The following is a 15660-nucleotide window of genomic DNA, read 5'->3' as shown; positions in this document are numbered from 1 at the left end:
TGACCCCCGGGATTTACAGGACAGAGGCGTATGCCGAAATAAACTCTGCTTTATTCAGGTAGCAAAAGGCTGAGAATCAAACATGGTTTATAAACCTCATTTGCACATCTTTGAAAGCGGAAGAGGAGAGGACATCCCCTTGCCAATCACCCTGAGTATCCTTGGCTGACAGACACCTGCACGAGGCAATTGGCCAATCTTCACACCGTCTTGCCAAATACTTAGCACCCTAGGAACTCCACATGGGCTTGAGAGAGAAGCAAAAGGTCTGGAGTGGGTTACACTGTCTAAGATGTCTGGCGAGGACAGCGGGCTGAGGTACTTCCCTCCCGCCTTGTCTCTACGGCACCTGGAATCAAACCATCGGTTATAATGCCGGTTAGCTCAGAACGTCAGACCCTGTGGGCAGCAGTTATGAGGTGGGAGTAGGGATGGGGGGAATGCCGGGATCAGAACGTGGAGATGCTAATGAAGATTACAGGAAGGGAAGGAGGGTGGAGACGTAGCCAAGACTCTGGCCAAAGGCTTGCTCCTTCTATTCCCTGTGCCCTTCAGCTTGTTTGTGAGGCAAAAACAGGACGGCTCTCCAACAAGGGTATCTCCAGGCCCTGGATTTGAAACGCAGCGAGTGTCTTCAAACAAAACAGAGTTCAGGCTGGGTAATAATCTCCGGTAAGGGCGCTCACCGTGTGTCAGCCCTGGGTCCTGCACAAAAAAGTGGGTAGTCCCCTTTGCCATTAGCTAGTGTGCCTGCGCCCCAAGAGAAACGTGGATAGTGCAAATCTCTATGATAAACAGCATTTTCAGTCGCCCCTCTAAGGGGTCTGATCTTCTCAAAAGCTGGCATTGGAGGCTTCCTCAGTACATGGATATGGAAGCTGGATGCTTCCCTACCCGGCCTCCACCTCCGTGCCTAGAGCGGCACAGGGAATTGTGTGTGCGGAACTCACACACATCACTGCTTGAGGGACTGGCCTCATGCTCTGAGGGTTCTTAAAGAATGGAAGAGGCCATGGGGAGGAGGCATGCCAGAAAGTCACCTCAATTTGGAATCTAGGAATAGGGTGGGGGGGTGACAACCCCCACTTTGAAGGGTCTTTCTCTCTTCCATCCCACCAATTCACACCCGCAACACCTAGCCTCAGGCCGACTCCTAACTCCCCATAGAACTTTATATGAATGGGGGAGGGAGGCCTGGGCTCCCACCTCCACATGCTGCCAGAGCTGTAGCTGCAAGCTATACCTCAGAGCCCAGACCCCGGGGCTGGGAGAGACATTTCCACAGGCTAAATAAAAGGCAGAGAGTGAGAGTGAATTCCTGGCCTGCAGCTGAAGAAAACAGGAAGGTGACGGCACTAAGACTAAGTGCTAAGGGTGGGTGGCAGGAAGGGAGAATCGGATACAACGGATACAACGGGAACCGGGGGATACAGGATCCCAGCACCCCACCCCCCAGGACTGGGAAGAGGACAGACTGCTGGCTGAGGGCCAGACAACTTGTACTTGCATCACAGGGTGGGGACCCCAGGTGCAAGGCTGGGACGCAGCACCACTTCATGCCTGTCTAAAACGCAAAAGGCAGGGAGCAAAGAAGCCCTTCCCTCTAACCTCCCCATTTCCCACCCATGGTCAGGAAGGCGGGACCTAGGCCCCACATCATCCCCACCAGATAGGCAGCCTAGGAACCTGTCAAAATAAAGCTGCCCTGGAGGGGAAAGTGCTTTACTTCCAGGAGGCAGGGGAGGTGGGGTGGGGTCCTCAAGTTTGAGTGGGTTCACAAAGTTCCTGGAGGATCCTGCGGACAACGGCCCACCCCTGAGCCCAGTCCCGTGGCTCTGATCAGGCAGGTATGGGGGGGGCACATTTAACAAGCACCCCTAGTGATTCCCCAGCTGGGTCTCAGAGCAACTTCGGGAAGAGTGGCACACTTAGGGAGCACCTCTTCCCACAGTGAGGACGTCGGTGACAAGGGACAAGAACAAGGGCCGGAGGCAGCTAAGTCCACTCTGTGCCGCCTGACGTCTGTTTCTCAGGGAGCTGGAGGCGCTGTCCATCCTGCAGCAGACCAGGAGCCAGCAGGCACTTGAATTCTCTGCTGCATGTCATGGAGAGGGAAATTGAGGCACAGAAAAGAGGAAGGGTTTATGGTTGAACCTCTGCCTGCAGCAGAGCTGGCGCTGGGTCCCAAGCCTCCGCAGGGCAAGCCTGGACGAGTCCACCCGGGCTCACGTCCAGCACTGGCACAGCCACACAGAAGTGCTGCCACGGTGAGAAGCAGCAGGCGCCCTCCTGGAAAGACACTCCTCCACCTTCCCAGGGCCACAGGACGATGGCCTCTCGAGTGCTTTGTGTAGAGGGTGTTGCTGGCCTCATCCTAAGGGAGGCCCTGGGGAGAGGTAGGGAAATTCTCTGCTGCGATTCTCCTGTTTGAAGCTTCCCTGTGTCTGCCATGGAGCCACGGTGATAGATCCCAGAGCCAGGCCAGTTGTCCCCAGAGCCTGGTCATCCTCCGTCCCTCACCAGGCGCCTCCTCTATGCCACTGCGGCTGTGGGCAGCCTCCCTGGAATGCTCCCCAACCACCCAGGGGGCTGGAATGCTCCTTGAAGCTCCTCCCCCCAACAGTCTCTCCCACAGCAGAGAAGTCCTCTTGCTACCAGAGCATGGGGTGAAATCCTTCCTGATAGGATCACTTCCTGAAGCACCTTAAAGATGAGTTTGAGATAGGACCCTGCCTGCCTGTCTCAGTGCTGTGAGGTCACCGCTGCTTAGGGAGGGGCCTTGGTAAACAGGCTTGTGCTCCTGATTACCCTGCCACTCTGGGAGGTGGGCTTAACTCTCTTGTCACTGCCCACTTCCTGATGCTTAGAGAGTCCCCGCAGATGAAGATTCTAGGGCAGCCGAGATTCTGCGGACAGCCTGTCACCATGATTCCAAGAGGCAGGACAGCAGGGGGGTCTTCAAGGCGATCCCTAGTGAGCTCTCAATCAGGACAGCTCAGGGGCTTCTTGGCTGGTATGGGGATACAGGAGTCTGTCGGGAGTGTCCATGATGCAGTCCTTTAGGATCTCTGCTGGCTCCCTGTAGGATAGAACGGGTGGCTTCTGGGTTACGGCCTCCTCCATATAGAGCGCCCCCATCTTCTCCTTCCTGAGCCCCGCTCCTTGTGCGAGAGGAAAGAGAACCCACAATTACACGAAGGGGAAAACAGACTGGATGATGATCCCCTTCCCATGTCCAACTGCATCCCAAGGTATGCTTGGTGAGGAAGGCACACAGAACAGACAAGACGGGCGGGGGGCTGCTCTCGGCAGGTTGGATCTAGTCCTGCTCTGGTCTTCTCTCATCCTGGGGCGCGGGTCTCATCTGGGGCGACTCTGCCCTCCAGGGGACAGGGGGCAATGCCTAGAGACACTTATGATCGCTACAGCTGGGTGAGTGCTAGGGGGACCCAGTGAGTATGTAAGGGGTACAGGTCAAGGATGCCGAGGACCCTACGACATACAGGCCGGGCCTCACAACAGGAATGATCCGGCCCTCAGTGGCGACAGTGCAGATGTTGACAACCCTGCCTGGGAAGGACGGCCTTATCATAGCAAATCAGGTGGTGTCCTCTCGTTGCTTCAGACGTACCAGCCCCACTGCCCCGATGAGAACGCACCTGAGAGCGTCTTTCTCCCTCACCCCCACAGGGCCGGACATGGGGAGCAGCTCCCGCAGCAAATGTGTGGGCGAAGGATGCACCTCCTGGCTCCCCACCTCGGCCTCCCTGTCGCTCCTCTCCAATTCCATCCCCCCCACCCCCGCCCGGCCCAGCAATGGGTCCGGGGCCACCCTGCTTCCTACGGAGCCACTGCTGAGCACAGCCCAGGCGGCAGGTCGCCCACGAGAGCACAGGCACTGGAAGAAGACCAGCAATACAAAGATGTCAAGGAAGAAACTTCGCTGCTGTCACTGGGAAGTACGTGATCAGCCTGGAGAACCTCTTTGGTTTTCAGCGACAACTTGAAAAGAGGAAAATGTCTTGCCAAAGACTTAGTAACTCACCTGCCACGTAACCTAACTTCCCCTCCAGCCCCGCCCCTACTCCAGCCCTCCAGCCCAGCGTTCCAAGGGGACTGTGAGGCTGTGCTCCGCACAGATGCCTCCCCACCCGCATGCCCCAACCCTCTCCTCCACCTAGCACCTTCTATGTGGCCCCTCTGACCTGCACTGACCTCTTCCCTCCCGAAAGAGTCTACCCAGGCCCACGGAGAATGTGCTGTCCCTGCCCTAGCTTGTCTTGTGCTCTGGTTACTTCCAGCCGTGGGCTGGACCTTTACAGAGTGCCACTGGCATCACGTGCCAGATGCTGTGCCCTTTGCCACAGAAAAACCAAAGCACAACGAGATGAACTGGCCCGAGATCACACACTAGTTAGCAGAGCCAGAATCTGAGCCTGGGCAGACTGGCTCTGAAAATTCATGCTCCTAGCACTATGCCCTGCTGCCTGCACTGTGTGTGTGTGTGCCCGTGTGCGTGTGCGTGCGTGTGTGTGTCCTGCCTCCCTCGCTGGATCAGAAGCTCCTTGAGGGTACGTGTCACATCTCGAGCACCCACTGGGGATACCCGAGACCAAGACTTTGGTGATGGCTGCCATCGCCAGACTCTCCCAGACTTCAAGGTCAGCATGGGATTGGGAAGAGAAGACTGTCTTCCTTTGCTGTCCCATGCCCGGGGACTCTGTCTCGTGTACTTACGGGCCTGGGAGCGGGGCGGCACTTGGGCGCACGCGTAGACATGGCTGAACCGCCGGCCCGAGGAGGTCAGGTACCAGTGCTGGATGGCAGGCTGGGGGTCATACTCCGTGACCGCCACCCCGTTCACCGCTGTCATCATGAGCATGTTGATCACCTCGTTGGAGAGCTTGGTCCTCTCCTCGGTCCTGATCCGGTTCATGGCACTGAAGCCCCGCTCACAGCAGGAGGTGGAGACGGGCACGCAGACCACCACCGCCACGAGCCTGCTGAGCAGGGGGAAGCGGTAGTGCTGGGCCAGGGCGTTCTTACACAGCAGGGAGAACGGGAGGTTCCTGCCGACGGCTTTCAGGCCCAGCCACTCCTCCAGGAGCGCGGCCTCGCTGTAGCCTGCGGGGAGAGAGAGCGCGAAGTGTCTGGCGAGGGCAAGAATATCCTCGTTCCCGAAGCCGGCCAGTTCAATCCCACTGGGCCAGGCCACGGTGTCAAACACCTCCATGTTCTTGAGCTGCGGGGGCCGGGCCGAGTCAAACCGCTGCCGGAGGTACTCGACGCCCGTCAGGATCATCCTTTCCCGGTCGGCCCGGAAGCGCTGTTCCGCCAGCTCCACTCTGTCCAGGCAGATGCCGTGCAGCCGCCCGTCCCGGAAGCCGGCGTTGAACTCCGCCTCTTTGGGCCCCGCTTGGTGACGGAGGGTCTCCAGGGCTCCGTAGGCCCGTCCCAGCGCGGCGTTCACCTCTGTGATCGGCACGATCTCCTTCTGGCACACCTCAGACAGAGGCCTGTAGATGCTCAGGAAGTCCACAAGGAAGTGGCAGAACTTGACGAAACGGAAGCTCTTCGTCAGCTTCAGCACGCCTCTGGCCCGGTGCGCGGTCTGGCCGCCCGCTTCCGCCACGCCCTGGAGGTGCCGAGCCAGGCCCGGCCAGCTCACGAGGAGCGCGTTCAGCGTGCGCCTCTTGCTGGCCACCCACCTGACGGCGTTCAGGTCCTTGAGGCGGATGATCTCCTGCTCCAGGGGAGCCGCGCCTTCCTGCAGCTCATTCAGCCTCTTGTTGGAGGACTGATAAAACTTGAAGACCGTTCGAATGTGCCTGTCACACTTCTTCACCAGATCGATGCCCCCACACGCGTCTACCACAGCCAGGTGCAGCCGGTGGGCGACACAGTGGACGGGCAGCAGCCCGGGGATGACCTCTTGGAACTTTTCCACGAGGCCTCCTCTGCAGCTTAGCATGGCGGAGCCGTCGGTTCCCAGGCCCACCACCCAGCCGGGCTTCCGGAAGGGGATGTCCAGTTCATCCAGCGCAGAGACGATGGTCTCAAAGTAGCCATCGACCGTCTCACTGTAGAGAGGGGCCAAAGTGATGTACGACTCTTTCACCTCCGTCCCCTTAAAGTAGCGGAGGTAAATCCCCACACAGGACTGGTCCGCGGCGTCTGTGGAGCTGTCCAGCAGCACGCTCGCACAGGGGGAGCTCCGGACATCCTCGAGGATCTCCTTCTTCAGAGTCTCCGAGATGTACTTGATGAACTGAGTGCACGCGGTGCGATTTCGGTACTTGCCCAAAATCACGGTCCCGGTGCTTTGGAGGAGTTGCAGGATCTTCTCAAAGTCATTCAGAGGCCTCGAGTGGTACGCGATGGCGTAGGCGGCGTTGAAGAAGTGCTCCATGTTCGCCATCAGGTCGCTGGAGATCTCTGGGACCAGGGCAGCTGCAGGGGCGTCTTCCTTCATCTCAGCAGTGTTGACACACAGCTTGTGTGCTTTGCTGACCTCGTGGTATTTTAAAGTCTCCACTTTAAAAGGCCCCGTGTAACCTCGCACTAACCGGGACGATTTGTCGTGGAGACTCGGTCTTTCTTTGCAAGCTGAGCAGAAGAGCTTGGTCTCCTTTGGGTCAATTACTAACCATGGGAACTGCCCAAACCATGACCTCTGAATGGAACGGGGTCTGTAAGTCCTCTTGATTTTCCTAGGGCCATCTACTTCGACTTCACAGAGGCTGGAATTACAGTAGGGGCTACAGGTCTCCGTAGAAGGATCTGGAAGCACTGCAGATCCCATAGCCAAGGCTTGTGTGTCTGACTCTCTTATGGCCACCAGCTTCTCCTTCCCTTTGGAACAAATAAAAATGAGCTTGGTTTTGCTGCCCAGAACTCTGCAGTCGCCCATCAGTTAAGGCATCCCAATTTACTGAGCATCCCTTATGCAAAGCGGAGTTGAATGTGGCCCACCTTTCTAGAGATCATTAGTGATTTCTCTTTAAACCCTTTCCCATTATTATCTATGCAAGTTAGCTTGCTCCCGAAGAGATGTGTGCTAATCCTTGAGGGCTCCCCGTCTCTATCCACACAGCTACCCTGGGATCATGTGACATCAGCTGCTAATAAGCTTAATTAGCCACTTTGGCCATAGATGCTATTAGATAAACAGGTGACTTTAATCCTCTTTCGAGGCAGCACAAGGAAATGAGGTTAAACATCTGTAAGTCTTCTTCTGAGCCTTGGAAAGAAGGGAGGTAGAGCAGTCTACACTGCAGCTACCAGCCAGTAAGCCCCTGACTGAGATACACAAAACAGCGGGCTCTCACAGACCAGTGGTGCTTCCACTGGAAACCGGAAGAGGAGGGAAGAAGGGTGGCTCACAGGCCCGTGGGTCCCACAGCTCCTCACAACCAGGGCCTCCCGCACACCTCCCCTGTCAGCTCCGCCACGGGTCCCATTAGCACTTCTGCTCATCAAAGGGGCTCCTTTTGCCCATACTGTCCCTGTTTCCCCATTTGACACTCGGAGGGCAGAGTTAGTTTCTTATTCCTCTTTGTCCAGCAGAGCCTGATACAAGGCCCGGGTCACAACAGGAGCAGCACCAGGATGGCCAAATGGACACTGGATGACTTGCCACGGCCACACGGGCGACGGGATGTGCCCTTCAAAACTCAGTAGGTCAACACTCACCTAGAGGACGACCTTTCCCCCACTTCGGCCTGTTTGGGTCCTTGATCCAGGGTGCAGCTCGACGTTCCAGTTTTGAGATCAAGTCTGGCTTGGCAGCAGCAGGCCCTGTTGCAGGGACGGAGAGTCACACTGAGGTCACTGCTATGGACCATCAAATCAGATAGCCTGCCCGAAGCTATTCGTGGAAACGGAAATGTTCAGTTCAGCCTTATCTCTTCATAAAGTCTATTCAGCCAGGGCCACGATGAAAATATTCCCATCTTGTGTGCTAATCTACTCCTAAAACCCAAGAGGCAGTCAGATTCAGGTGCACCCCTTAGCCAGAATAAATAACGTCCTTAGCTCCGCAGGCCAGCCACGGGAGCCAGGAGTCAGCTGAGTGCATCTGGAGGGAGGTGGACATGGGGGGGGACACGGGGTGCAACAGGAGGAGAGGGCAGGGATGATGAAGAGAGCCACACGAGACTTGAAAGGCCCCTTAAAAATGTCCGCCACCTGCCGTGGAACCTTCAATCCGACTAGAAGAGATTCATGCCTTTGGGTTAAGCACTGCCCTTTATTTAAGATATGAATATTCGCAGGGGTATGAAAAGAAATTGCTTTCTTGATTTAAAATAAAGTCCATCAATGTCTACTTATATTCTCTGGTAAGCGTGTGACTGTGCGCATGAACCTTCTGTGGGAGGTACGGGAACAGCTAACCGTGGGTGCTTCTGGGACCATGGTCATTATTGTCGCCCTGCGTCTTTTGGATCACTTGAATCCATGTATATATTTATATTTGTTATATGTGTGTGTGTGCATCCATATATTTACCACTAATAAAAATATAATTAAATAATTATTAAAGTGTGGTAGACTGAACACATACCCTTCTTCAAACATCTCTAAGATGAGGGCCAATACAAAGAAATGTTAATACATTTTTGGAAGCAGGAGATAAAAGAGAATGAACAGAGCTTAACAGCAAATGCTGGCAAAGGGGGCAGCAAGGAGAAAGAAGCAAGTCCGACTGCAGAAGCCCCCAAAGACTCCGGGACTGCAAGCACCAGGAGCGGCAGAAGGTGGTGGGTAAGGAACAGGCGGGAAAGGGCGGGCGCCCAGTCTGCAGGGAGCCTGGGGACTCCCACCTACTCCAGGAAACCTGAGAACCTGCCACCCTCACCCACCCTCACCCACCCTCACCCGAGGAGGAGAATGGAGATTTAGTTCTCAGAAAAACTGAACCAGGAATGTTCCAGACCCGGGGAGAGTGGGGAGAGTGGAAGAGGAAGGAGAAGGGCTGCAGTGATGAAGAAAGTCTGTGTTCTGAAAGGTGCGCTACTCAACTCCAAGGACACAGGCTCGGCCGCTGGGGCGAGTCTCCTTTGGAGAAACAGAATTGCCCCTTCCCATCCTCTCCTGCCCCAAAGGCCTACGAGACACTGACTTCTGCAGGCTCTTCAGTGAGACCGGCGGAGAAAGCTACCCTGTGATGAGCCCTAGACACCACGCAGAGCTGCCAGCCAGGTTTCTCAAGGCTTTACTCTTAAACCTGAATGAAGATAAGCCTCTAACATGAAACCAGTAGGGAAAGGGATCGGAGGAACTACAGAAACTACAGGGAAAAAGCAGAACTCAAAAACACCAGAATTCGTGTTCCCAGAGAGAAAAGTCGTGAAAGTTATCTGCAAAAGGACCAACAGGGGCTTTGAGATTAAAAATAAGATAAGAAGAGGGGCACCTGGGTGGCTCAGTCGGTTAGGCTTCCGACTTTTTTTTGGCTCAGGTTGTGATCTCGGGGTCGTGGGATCAAGTCCCATGTGGGGCTGTGCACTCAGCAGAGTCTGCTAGAGATTATCTCCCTCTTCCTCTCCCTCTGCTCCTTCCCCAGTGTGCTCTCTCTCTCTCAAGTAAATAAATACAATCTTAAAAAAATATGATAGAAATTAAAACATTCAACAGACTTGTTAGAAAATAAACTTGAGAAAATCTCCAAGAAAGTAGAACGAAAAAGATAGAAGCAGAAAATAGAAGAAGAAAAAAATAAAATAGAACCAGAGGCTCAACCGAGGAAGTCCAATATCTAACAAATAGGACTTTCTTGAAGAAAGAAAAATCGATAGGAAGAAATTGTACAAGAATACTTCCCCAGGGGCTCCTGGGTGGCACAGCGGTTGGGCGTCTGCCTTCGGCTCAGGGCGTGGTCCCGGCGTTATGGGATCGAGCCCCACATCAGGCTCCTCTGCTATGAGCCTGCTTCTTCCTCTCCCACTCCCCCTGCTTGTGTTCCCTCTCTCGCAGGCTGTCTCTATCTCTGTCAAATAAATAAATAAAATCTAAAAAAAAAAAAAAGAATACTTCCCCAAACTGGAAAAGGTGAGTTTTCAAATGGAAGGGAAGCACCAGATGCCCAGGACAAGAAGTGAAAAATCACTGATATTAAACACTTCAGAACACTGGACTAGATCTTAAAGCCCTTCATAGTAGAAAAAACAGGCTGTATTCAAAGATTTAGTTATAAAAAAGCATTTAGACTTCTCCTCAGCACCAGTAAAACCCAAAGGTAATGCTTTCAAAATACTGAGGAAAATTATTTCCAACCTAGAATTCTATGTCCTACCAGGCTTCCAATTGTAAGGGCAGAATAAGGCATGTCCTCCCATGCACCCTTTCTTAGGAAGTTACTGGAAGATGAGCTCCAACGAAATCAAGATATAAACCTGAAAGAAGACATAGAGCCAGGGGACGGGAGTGGGACAAAGGAAAGCATGAGACCACAGCTGTGCAGGCCTAAAGAATAACCAGTTTAGACAGAGCAGGAAGGCCTGATAACAGACGTCCCCAGAAAAGAGTGAAATTGATCCGTCACGGGATGCCTGACCATGGGGAAAAGACTCTTCAGAGGAGTTTTATAATTCCCCGGAAGAGCTGGAAAAGAATTGTTGAGAGGACAGAAAACTAGCAAAATAATAAATAAGAAAATATTTCAGTTCAACGGGGGGGAACATCCTGCAACAAAAACAAAATCATCATAATATGTCACTTTGATCAGAAATAATACGTAACCATAATTAGGCAAACAATCTACATTGAATTAATCAAGAAAGTGTGATGTCCTTGTTCTGAGAGGGTGGAGGGACAGAGTGGGGGCCCAGGGTGACGGAAGAAGGCTGGATCTTCATCTTCCATGGTAGGAATCAAGAAAGAATATCAGGGGCACCTGGGTGGCACAGCGGTTAAGCGTTTGCCTTCGGCTCAGGGCGTGATCCCGGCGTTATGGGATTGAGCCCCACATCAGGCTTCTCTGCTATGAGCCCGCTTCTTCTTCTCCCACTCCCCCTGTTTGTGTTCCCTCTCTCGCTGGCTGTCTCTATCTCAGTCAAATAAATAAATAAAATCTTTAAAAAAAAAAAAAGAAAGAATATCAATGTAAAATCAACAAATCAGGAATAGCAATAAACATATGCAACAGGAAATTAAAGTGTAAGTCTGCCTGCCTGTTTCGGCTCAAGGTCCAAAAAGATAGGAGCCAACTATCCTCCATCCCAAAGCTAGACCACCAAGGCCTGACTTGAAAAAGAGGGTGGCCAAAACACGGGGCTGTGACCCAGCTCTCAACACAAGGGAGTCGGAGCACTGGGAGTGAAGAGGTCAGGAAGCTGGATATGAGAGAAGTTTCTGGAAAGAGATGTCAAGTGTATTGTGAGCCCCCCACATTATGGAAGCGGTGGCATGGGCTGCTTTCCCGGGACCTTAAGCCTAATGGGAATGATATCCTGACCTTTATCCCTGGGCTTTGGGGCTCCTCATGAATCCAGGCCTGCAGAAGACAAAAGGCAGGGGGCGCCTGGGTGGCACAGCGGTTAAGCGTCTGCCTTCAGCTCAGGGCGTGATCCCGGCGTTATGGGATTGAGCCCCACATCAGGCTCTTCCGCTGTGAGCCTCCTTCCTCCTCTCCCACTCGCCCTGCTTGTGTTCCCTCTCTCGCTGGCTGTCTCTATCTCTGTCGAATAAATAAATGAAATCTTTAAAAAAAAAAAAAGAAGACTAAAGGCAGAATCTGACTGATGGGCTCCTTCATGGTGGCCATGTTGGGAACAGCCTACATTCCCAGGGTCTGTCGGAGCAAAGGATATGTTTTCTGTGGTCCAGACATGGACCTTGAGGGAAAGAGAAGCCCGGAATCACTTCAAGGGACTCTGCCCCTGACTGTCTGTTGGCAGCCCAAGAATGAGCCCACATGGGGCTGACTGCCAAAGCAGACGGTCACTGGTGTGGAGGGGACCGCAGTGAGCGATGGTGGGGGAACGGAGAACCCACACTCACCCAGAGAATCAGCTTTCCAGGTCAAACCCTTGTCGTACCTCTCCTCCCCACTCACCCACCACTGTTACCAGTGAGGACACAGCAGAAGTCCTGGAACTAGCCGGGGGCAGAGGGGCGGAGGAGGAGAACTCCCACCTTCTTACCTCGGCATTCCAGACTCCACACCTGGGCCAGGGTGAGGTAGGAGAGGCGAGAAACTTCAGATTTAGCTGAAGTCCCGATTTTTTTTTTAATTTTATTTTATTATATTATGTTAATCACCATACAGTACATCCCCAGATTCCGATGTGAAGTCCCGATTTTTGACTGCTACACAAAGACTACACTTTTGTTTCCGAATTTGGGGGGAGGGTGTACATTTTTGTAGCATTTAAAACTTACTAAAAAGTTTCAATAGGGCGCCTGGGTAGCTCAGTCGCTTAAGGGTCTGCCTTCGGCTCAGGTCATGATCCCAGGGTCCTGGGATGCAGCCCCGCATCGGGTTCCCTAATCTGCGGGGAGCCTGCTTCTCCCTCTGCCTCTGCCCCTCCCCCTGATTGTGCTCTCTTTCTCTCTCTCTCTCTCTGTTAAATAAATAAATAAAAATCTTTTAAAAATTTTTTCAATAATAAAAAATTAAAAAAAATTTTTTTAAGTTTCAATAATGAGGAACTCCAATCATTTACATTTTGTCCCATTTGCTGTATCATGCTCATGCGTTCATGTGCCCTCCCCTTCCTCCCTCCTCTCCTCTGTATGTGTGTATGAATAATACATACATAATATAGATGCAGTATTTTTCTAAACCATTGAGACGAAATTGTTTTCATACCCCCTTTATCCCTAAGTACTCCTGACCATATCACTCAAGAAAAAGGACATTCTCTTCTGGGGTACGCAGAATTCTGACATGAGCTCCTGTGACCCGGGCCCTCCTCACCCCTGCCCCTTGCAGTCTGGTTAGAACCTGTGACCTGACACCACAGCCATGATTCTGAGATGTTACATGGACATGGCGAAAGAGAGGCTCTCTGGGTGACTTCACCTGACCACATCAGCCCTTTAAAAGCAGGGCCAGTTGGATCTTCAAAGAACCAGCAGGATTCGACACATGGCTGCTGGCCTGAGGATGGAGAAGGCCGAGTTGGGGGGATGTGAGAGCAGCCTGTAGGAGCTGAGAATGATCCCTGGTGGAAAGCCAGCAAGCAAACGGGGACCTCAGTCCTACAACCGAAAGGAACTGAATTCTGCCAATGACCTGAGTGCGGTTGGCAGTGATTTCTTCCCAGAGCCTCTTTGTAAGAGGCCAGTCTGAGGGACACCCTGACTTTGGCCACACGAGACCCTAAGCAGAGAACCCAGCTGAGCCCATCTGGACTTCTGACCACCAGAAAGAACTGTGAGATAATAAACGAGTCAAACATTTAGCCACTGGATTTGTGATAATTTATTGTGTGGCAACTGATTTCACCTGCTAAAGAGAAGCCAGAATGGAGGCCACAGTTTGAATAGAGCCGCAGGCCAAACACTCATAATCACACAATCAAATCTTAAACAGCCGTCATTTCGCCTACATGGGGATGCTGGCCTTAAAACCTACACTTTCTTCAGGACAGTACGCCCTGACTACAGCTTCCAAGCCAGCTGCTACGTGCAAGAAAACTTGCACAGTGCTACCACCCTAAAAAGAATGTACATTTCTAGTAACCAATTACAATTCTTAAAAAAACCAAACAAACCCAAAGTAGTCCCTTGTTCATATTTTATAAACTGAGCTTTAAATGTGGAGAGCCAAGCTCTTCACCACTTTGGGTTTGAAGACTCCCTGTTCGTGAACAGTTCCTTTCTTCCTCAATATGATATTCGTATCAAGTAGAGCACCCTGAATTTTCTTCTGTCAACCCAAAGGGTAAGGAAAAAAAGCTGCACAGAGCTGATCCAAACAAGTAGCGACGGGAAAGAAAGCCGTCTTCTGAGTGCACCCTAGGAGGCTCATTCTTTTGAAAATCATGTCTGTGCATATCTCTTAGAAATCAAGAGGCACATTACTAGAGGAAGCAGCTAAGAGCCTCTGGGAAGGAGGACCCAGCAACAGAGAAAGGTGGGACAGGGTATTGTCATTTTTGGTTTAAGTCTTGTTAGAACTATATATCTTAAAAAAGTAATTATGAAGAAATATTTGTAAATAACTGGAAACACAGAAGACTGAATATCCCCGAATCTGTGCACTTCATTTATATCCTCCTTGGGGATCGGGCACCTCTGCCTGCCCCGCCACCACCACACTGGCCCCGGGAATTCTGTACCCAACTGGACTTCTTGGAAGCTGTGGCTAAAGTGTTGCCAAAAACCTTTTCTTTTTGTTCCCTTCAGAATGAGTGAGACAGAGGGAAATTTCAAGCAGATTTTCCTAAGTCTTAGTAATGGAAAAATGGCAGAGGGGACCTAACCATAGCAAGCCATAGCAAGCGCATGCATGTGTGTGTGTGCATGCGTGCACACACACACACATGCACACACACATTCCATAAAAGTCCATAAAAATGGTTTGGCTCACACACACAGACGTCTAACTCTTCCAGGCTATTGCCATCCAAAGGTTGGCAGGCCATACCCATGAATCATTGGGAGAGAGCTGCCCTGGCACCCTGCCTTGGTTCTCTCCTAGCTCCTGCACTGCCCCCACTTGGAGCCCATCACATACGGCCCACCATCCAGCAGTGGCCTCCTACATATCATGTGAGCCATTTGAACTCTTGCTCATCTCTCACTGAGGGCCCGCCCACTCAGTTATGGTTTCTACCTAGAGGCGTGACTTCTGGCCCCAGCTCTGTGAGGTCTAGTTGTAGTTGATGACCTCACCTGTATGAAAGGCACCGCCCACCTCAAGTGCACGACCTGCCACTTAGCAGGTGATGACACTTTTACTAATAAAAACAAGGGATTCCACAAAGTCCCTCTACTGGCATGTCTACTTTTGTTTCTGACAAATATTTGTTTCTTAACAATGGAATCTAATTGAGTTTTCCTTCTGGGAGAAAGTGAGAGACGTCATCAAATATAACCAAAGTCTAAAGCCAGAATTTAAAGTATAGAAATAAAAGAACAGTCAGAAACTCCATAGAATGATAAAGTAAATAGCTCTAAATAAGCAAGTCTACGTAAANAAAAAAAAAAAAAAAAAAAAAAAAAAAAAAAAAAAAAAAGGCTGTAATAGGAAAGCATTAAAAACGAAACACACATGTCTTCTTTTCTCCACAAACGAAGCGACCATCCCCTCCAGGTTCAGTGCTATTGACAAGACAGCTGGTGAGGCCCAGGAGGGTGTGACAGGTGAGTGCACCTACCCTGGAAACATTCCATCTGTTGAAAAGCTTCGGTCTATGCAATTTAAGTGCCAAACACCCGACAGAAATTAATACTAAGTCTGACTACATCAAATTGAGACTGTCTTTTTAAGAACAGGTAAAATAATTATAAAATCTAAAAGGACAAATCTACTAGTTGTAAACCCTAACAAGAGCAATGGAGGAATTAGCTGGGTTTCCTCAGAGGATTCGAGCAACAGGAAATCAACAGCACTACGTCAGACCCTGAAGCCCCGAAGCCCCGCCACCTGAGCTGAGCAGCAGCAATGTGAGCTGATCTGGGGGTAGGGGTGGGGGGGGGGAGGCAGTCCCC

General features: G+C 51.7%; 1 protein-coding gene across 6 annotated transcripts in view; it reads right to left on the bottom strand.

Annotated features, from left to right (window-relative positions):
* Positions 1–13: 13 nt before the first annotated feature.
* Positions 14–15660, bottom strand: part of ZNF862 (zinc finger protein 862) — a 34547-nt gene continuing 18900 nt past the window's right edge. For 5 of the 6 annotated variants that reach the window (XM_034639129.1, XM_034639135.1, XM_034639124.1 and 2 more), the window contains 3 exons: positions 7693–7797; positions 4738–6852; positions 14–3161 (listed from right to left, as the gene is read on the bottom strand). In XM_034639129.1, coding sequence (XP_034495020.1) covers positions 2986–3161; positions 4738–6852; positions 7693–7797 — 2396 coding nt within the window. In that variant the 3' untranslated portion in view covers positions 14–2985. The remainder of the gene's footprint in view (positions 3162–4737; positions 6853–7692; positions 7798–15660) is intronic. The other variant, XM_034639139.1, reaches the window with a different exon arrangement.

The sequence above is a fragment of the Ailuropoda melanoleuca genome, chromosome 1 (genome assembly GCF_002007445.2).
Source record: "Ailuropoda melanoleuca isolate Jingjing chromosome 1, ASM200744v2, whole genome shotgun sequence".
Taxonomy (NCBI): Eukaryota; Metazoa; Chordata; class Mammalia; order Carnivora; family Ursidae; genus Ailuropoda; species Ailuropoda melanoleuca.
Note: the sequence above shows the minus strand (reverse complement) of the source record. Positions and strands in the feature narration are given on the sequence as shown.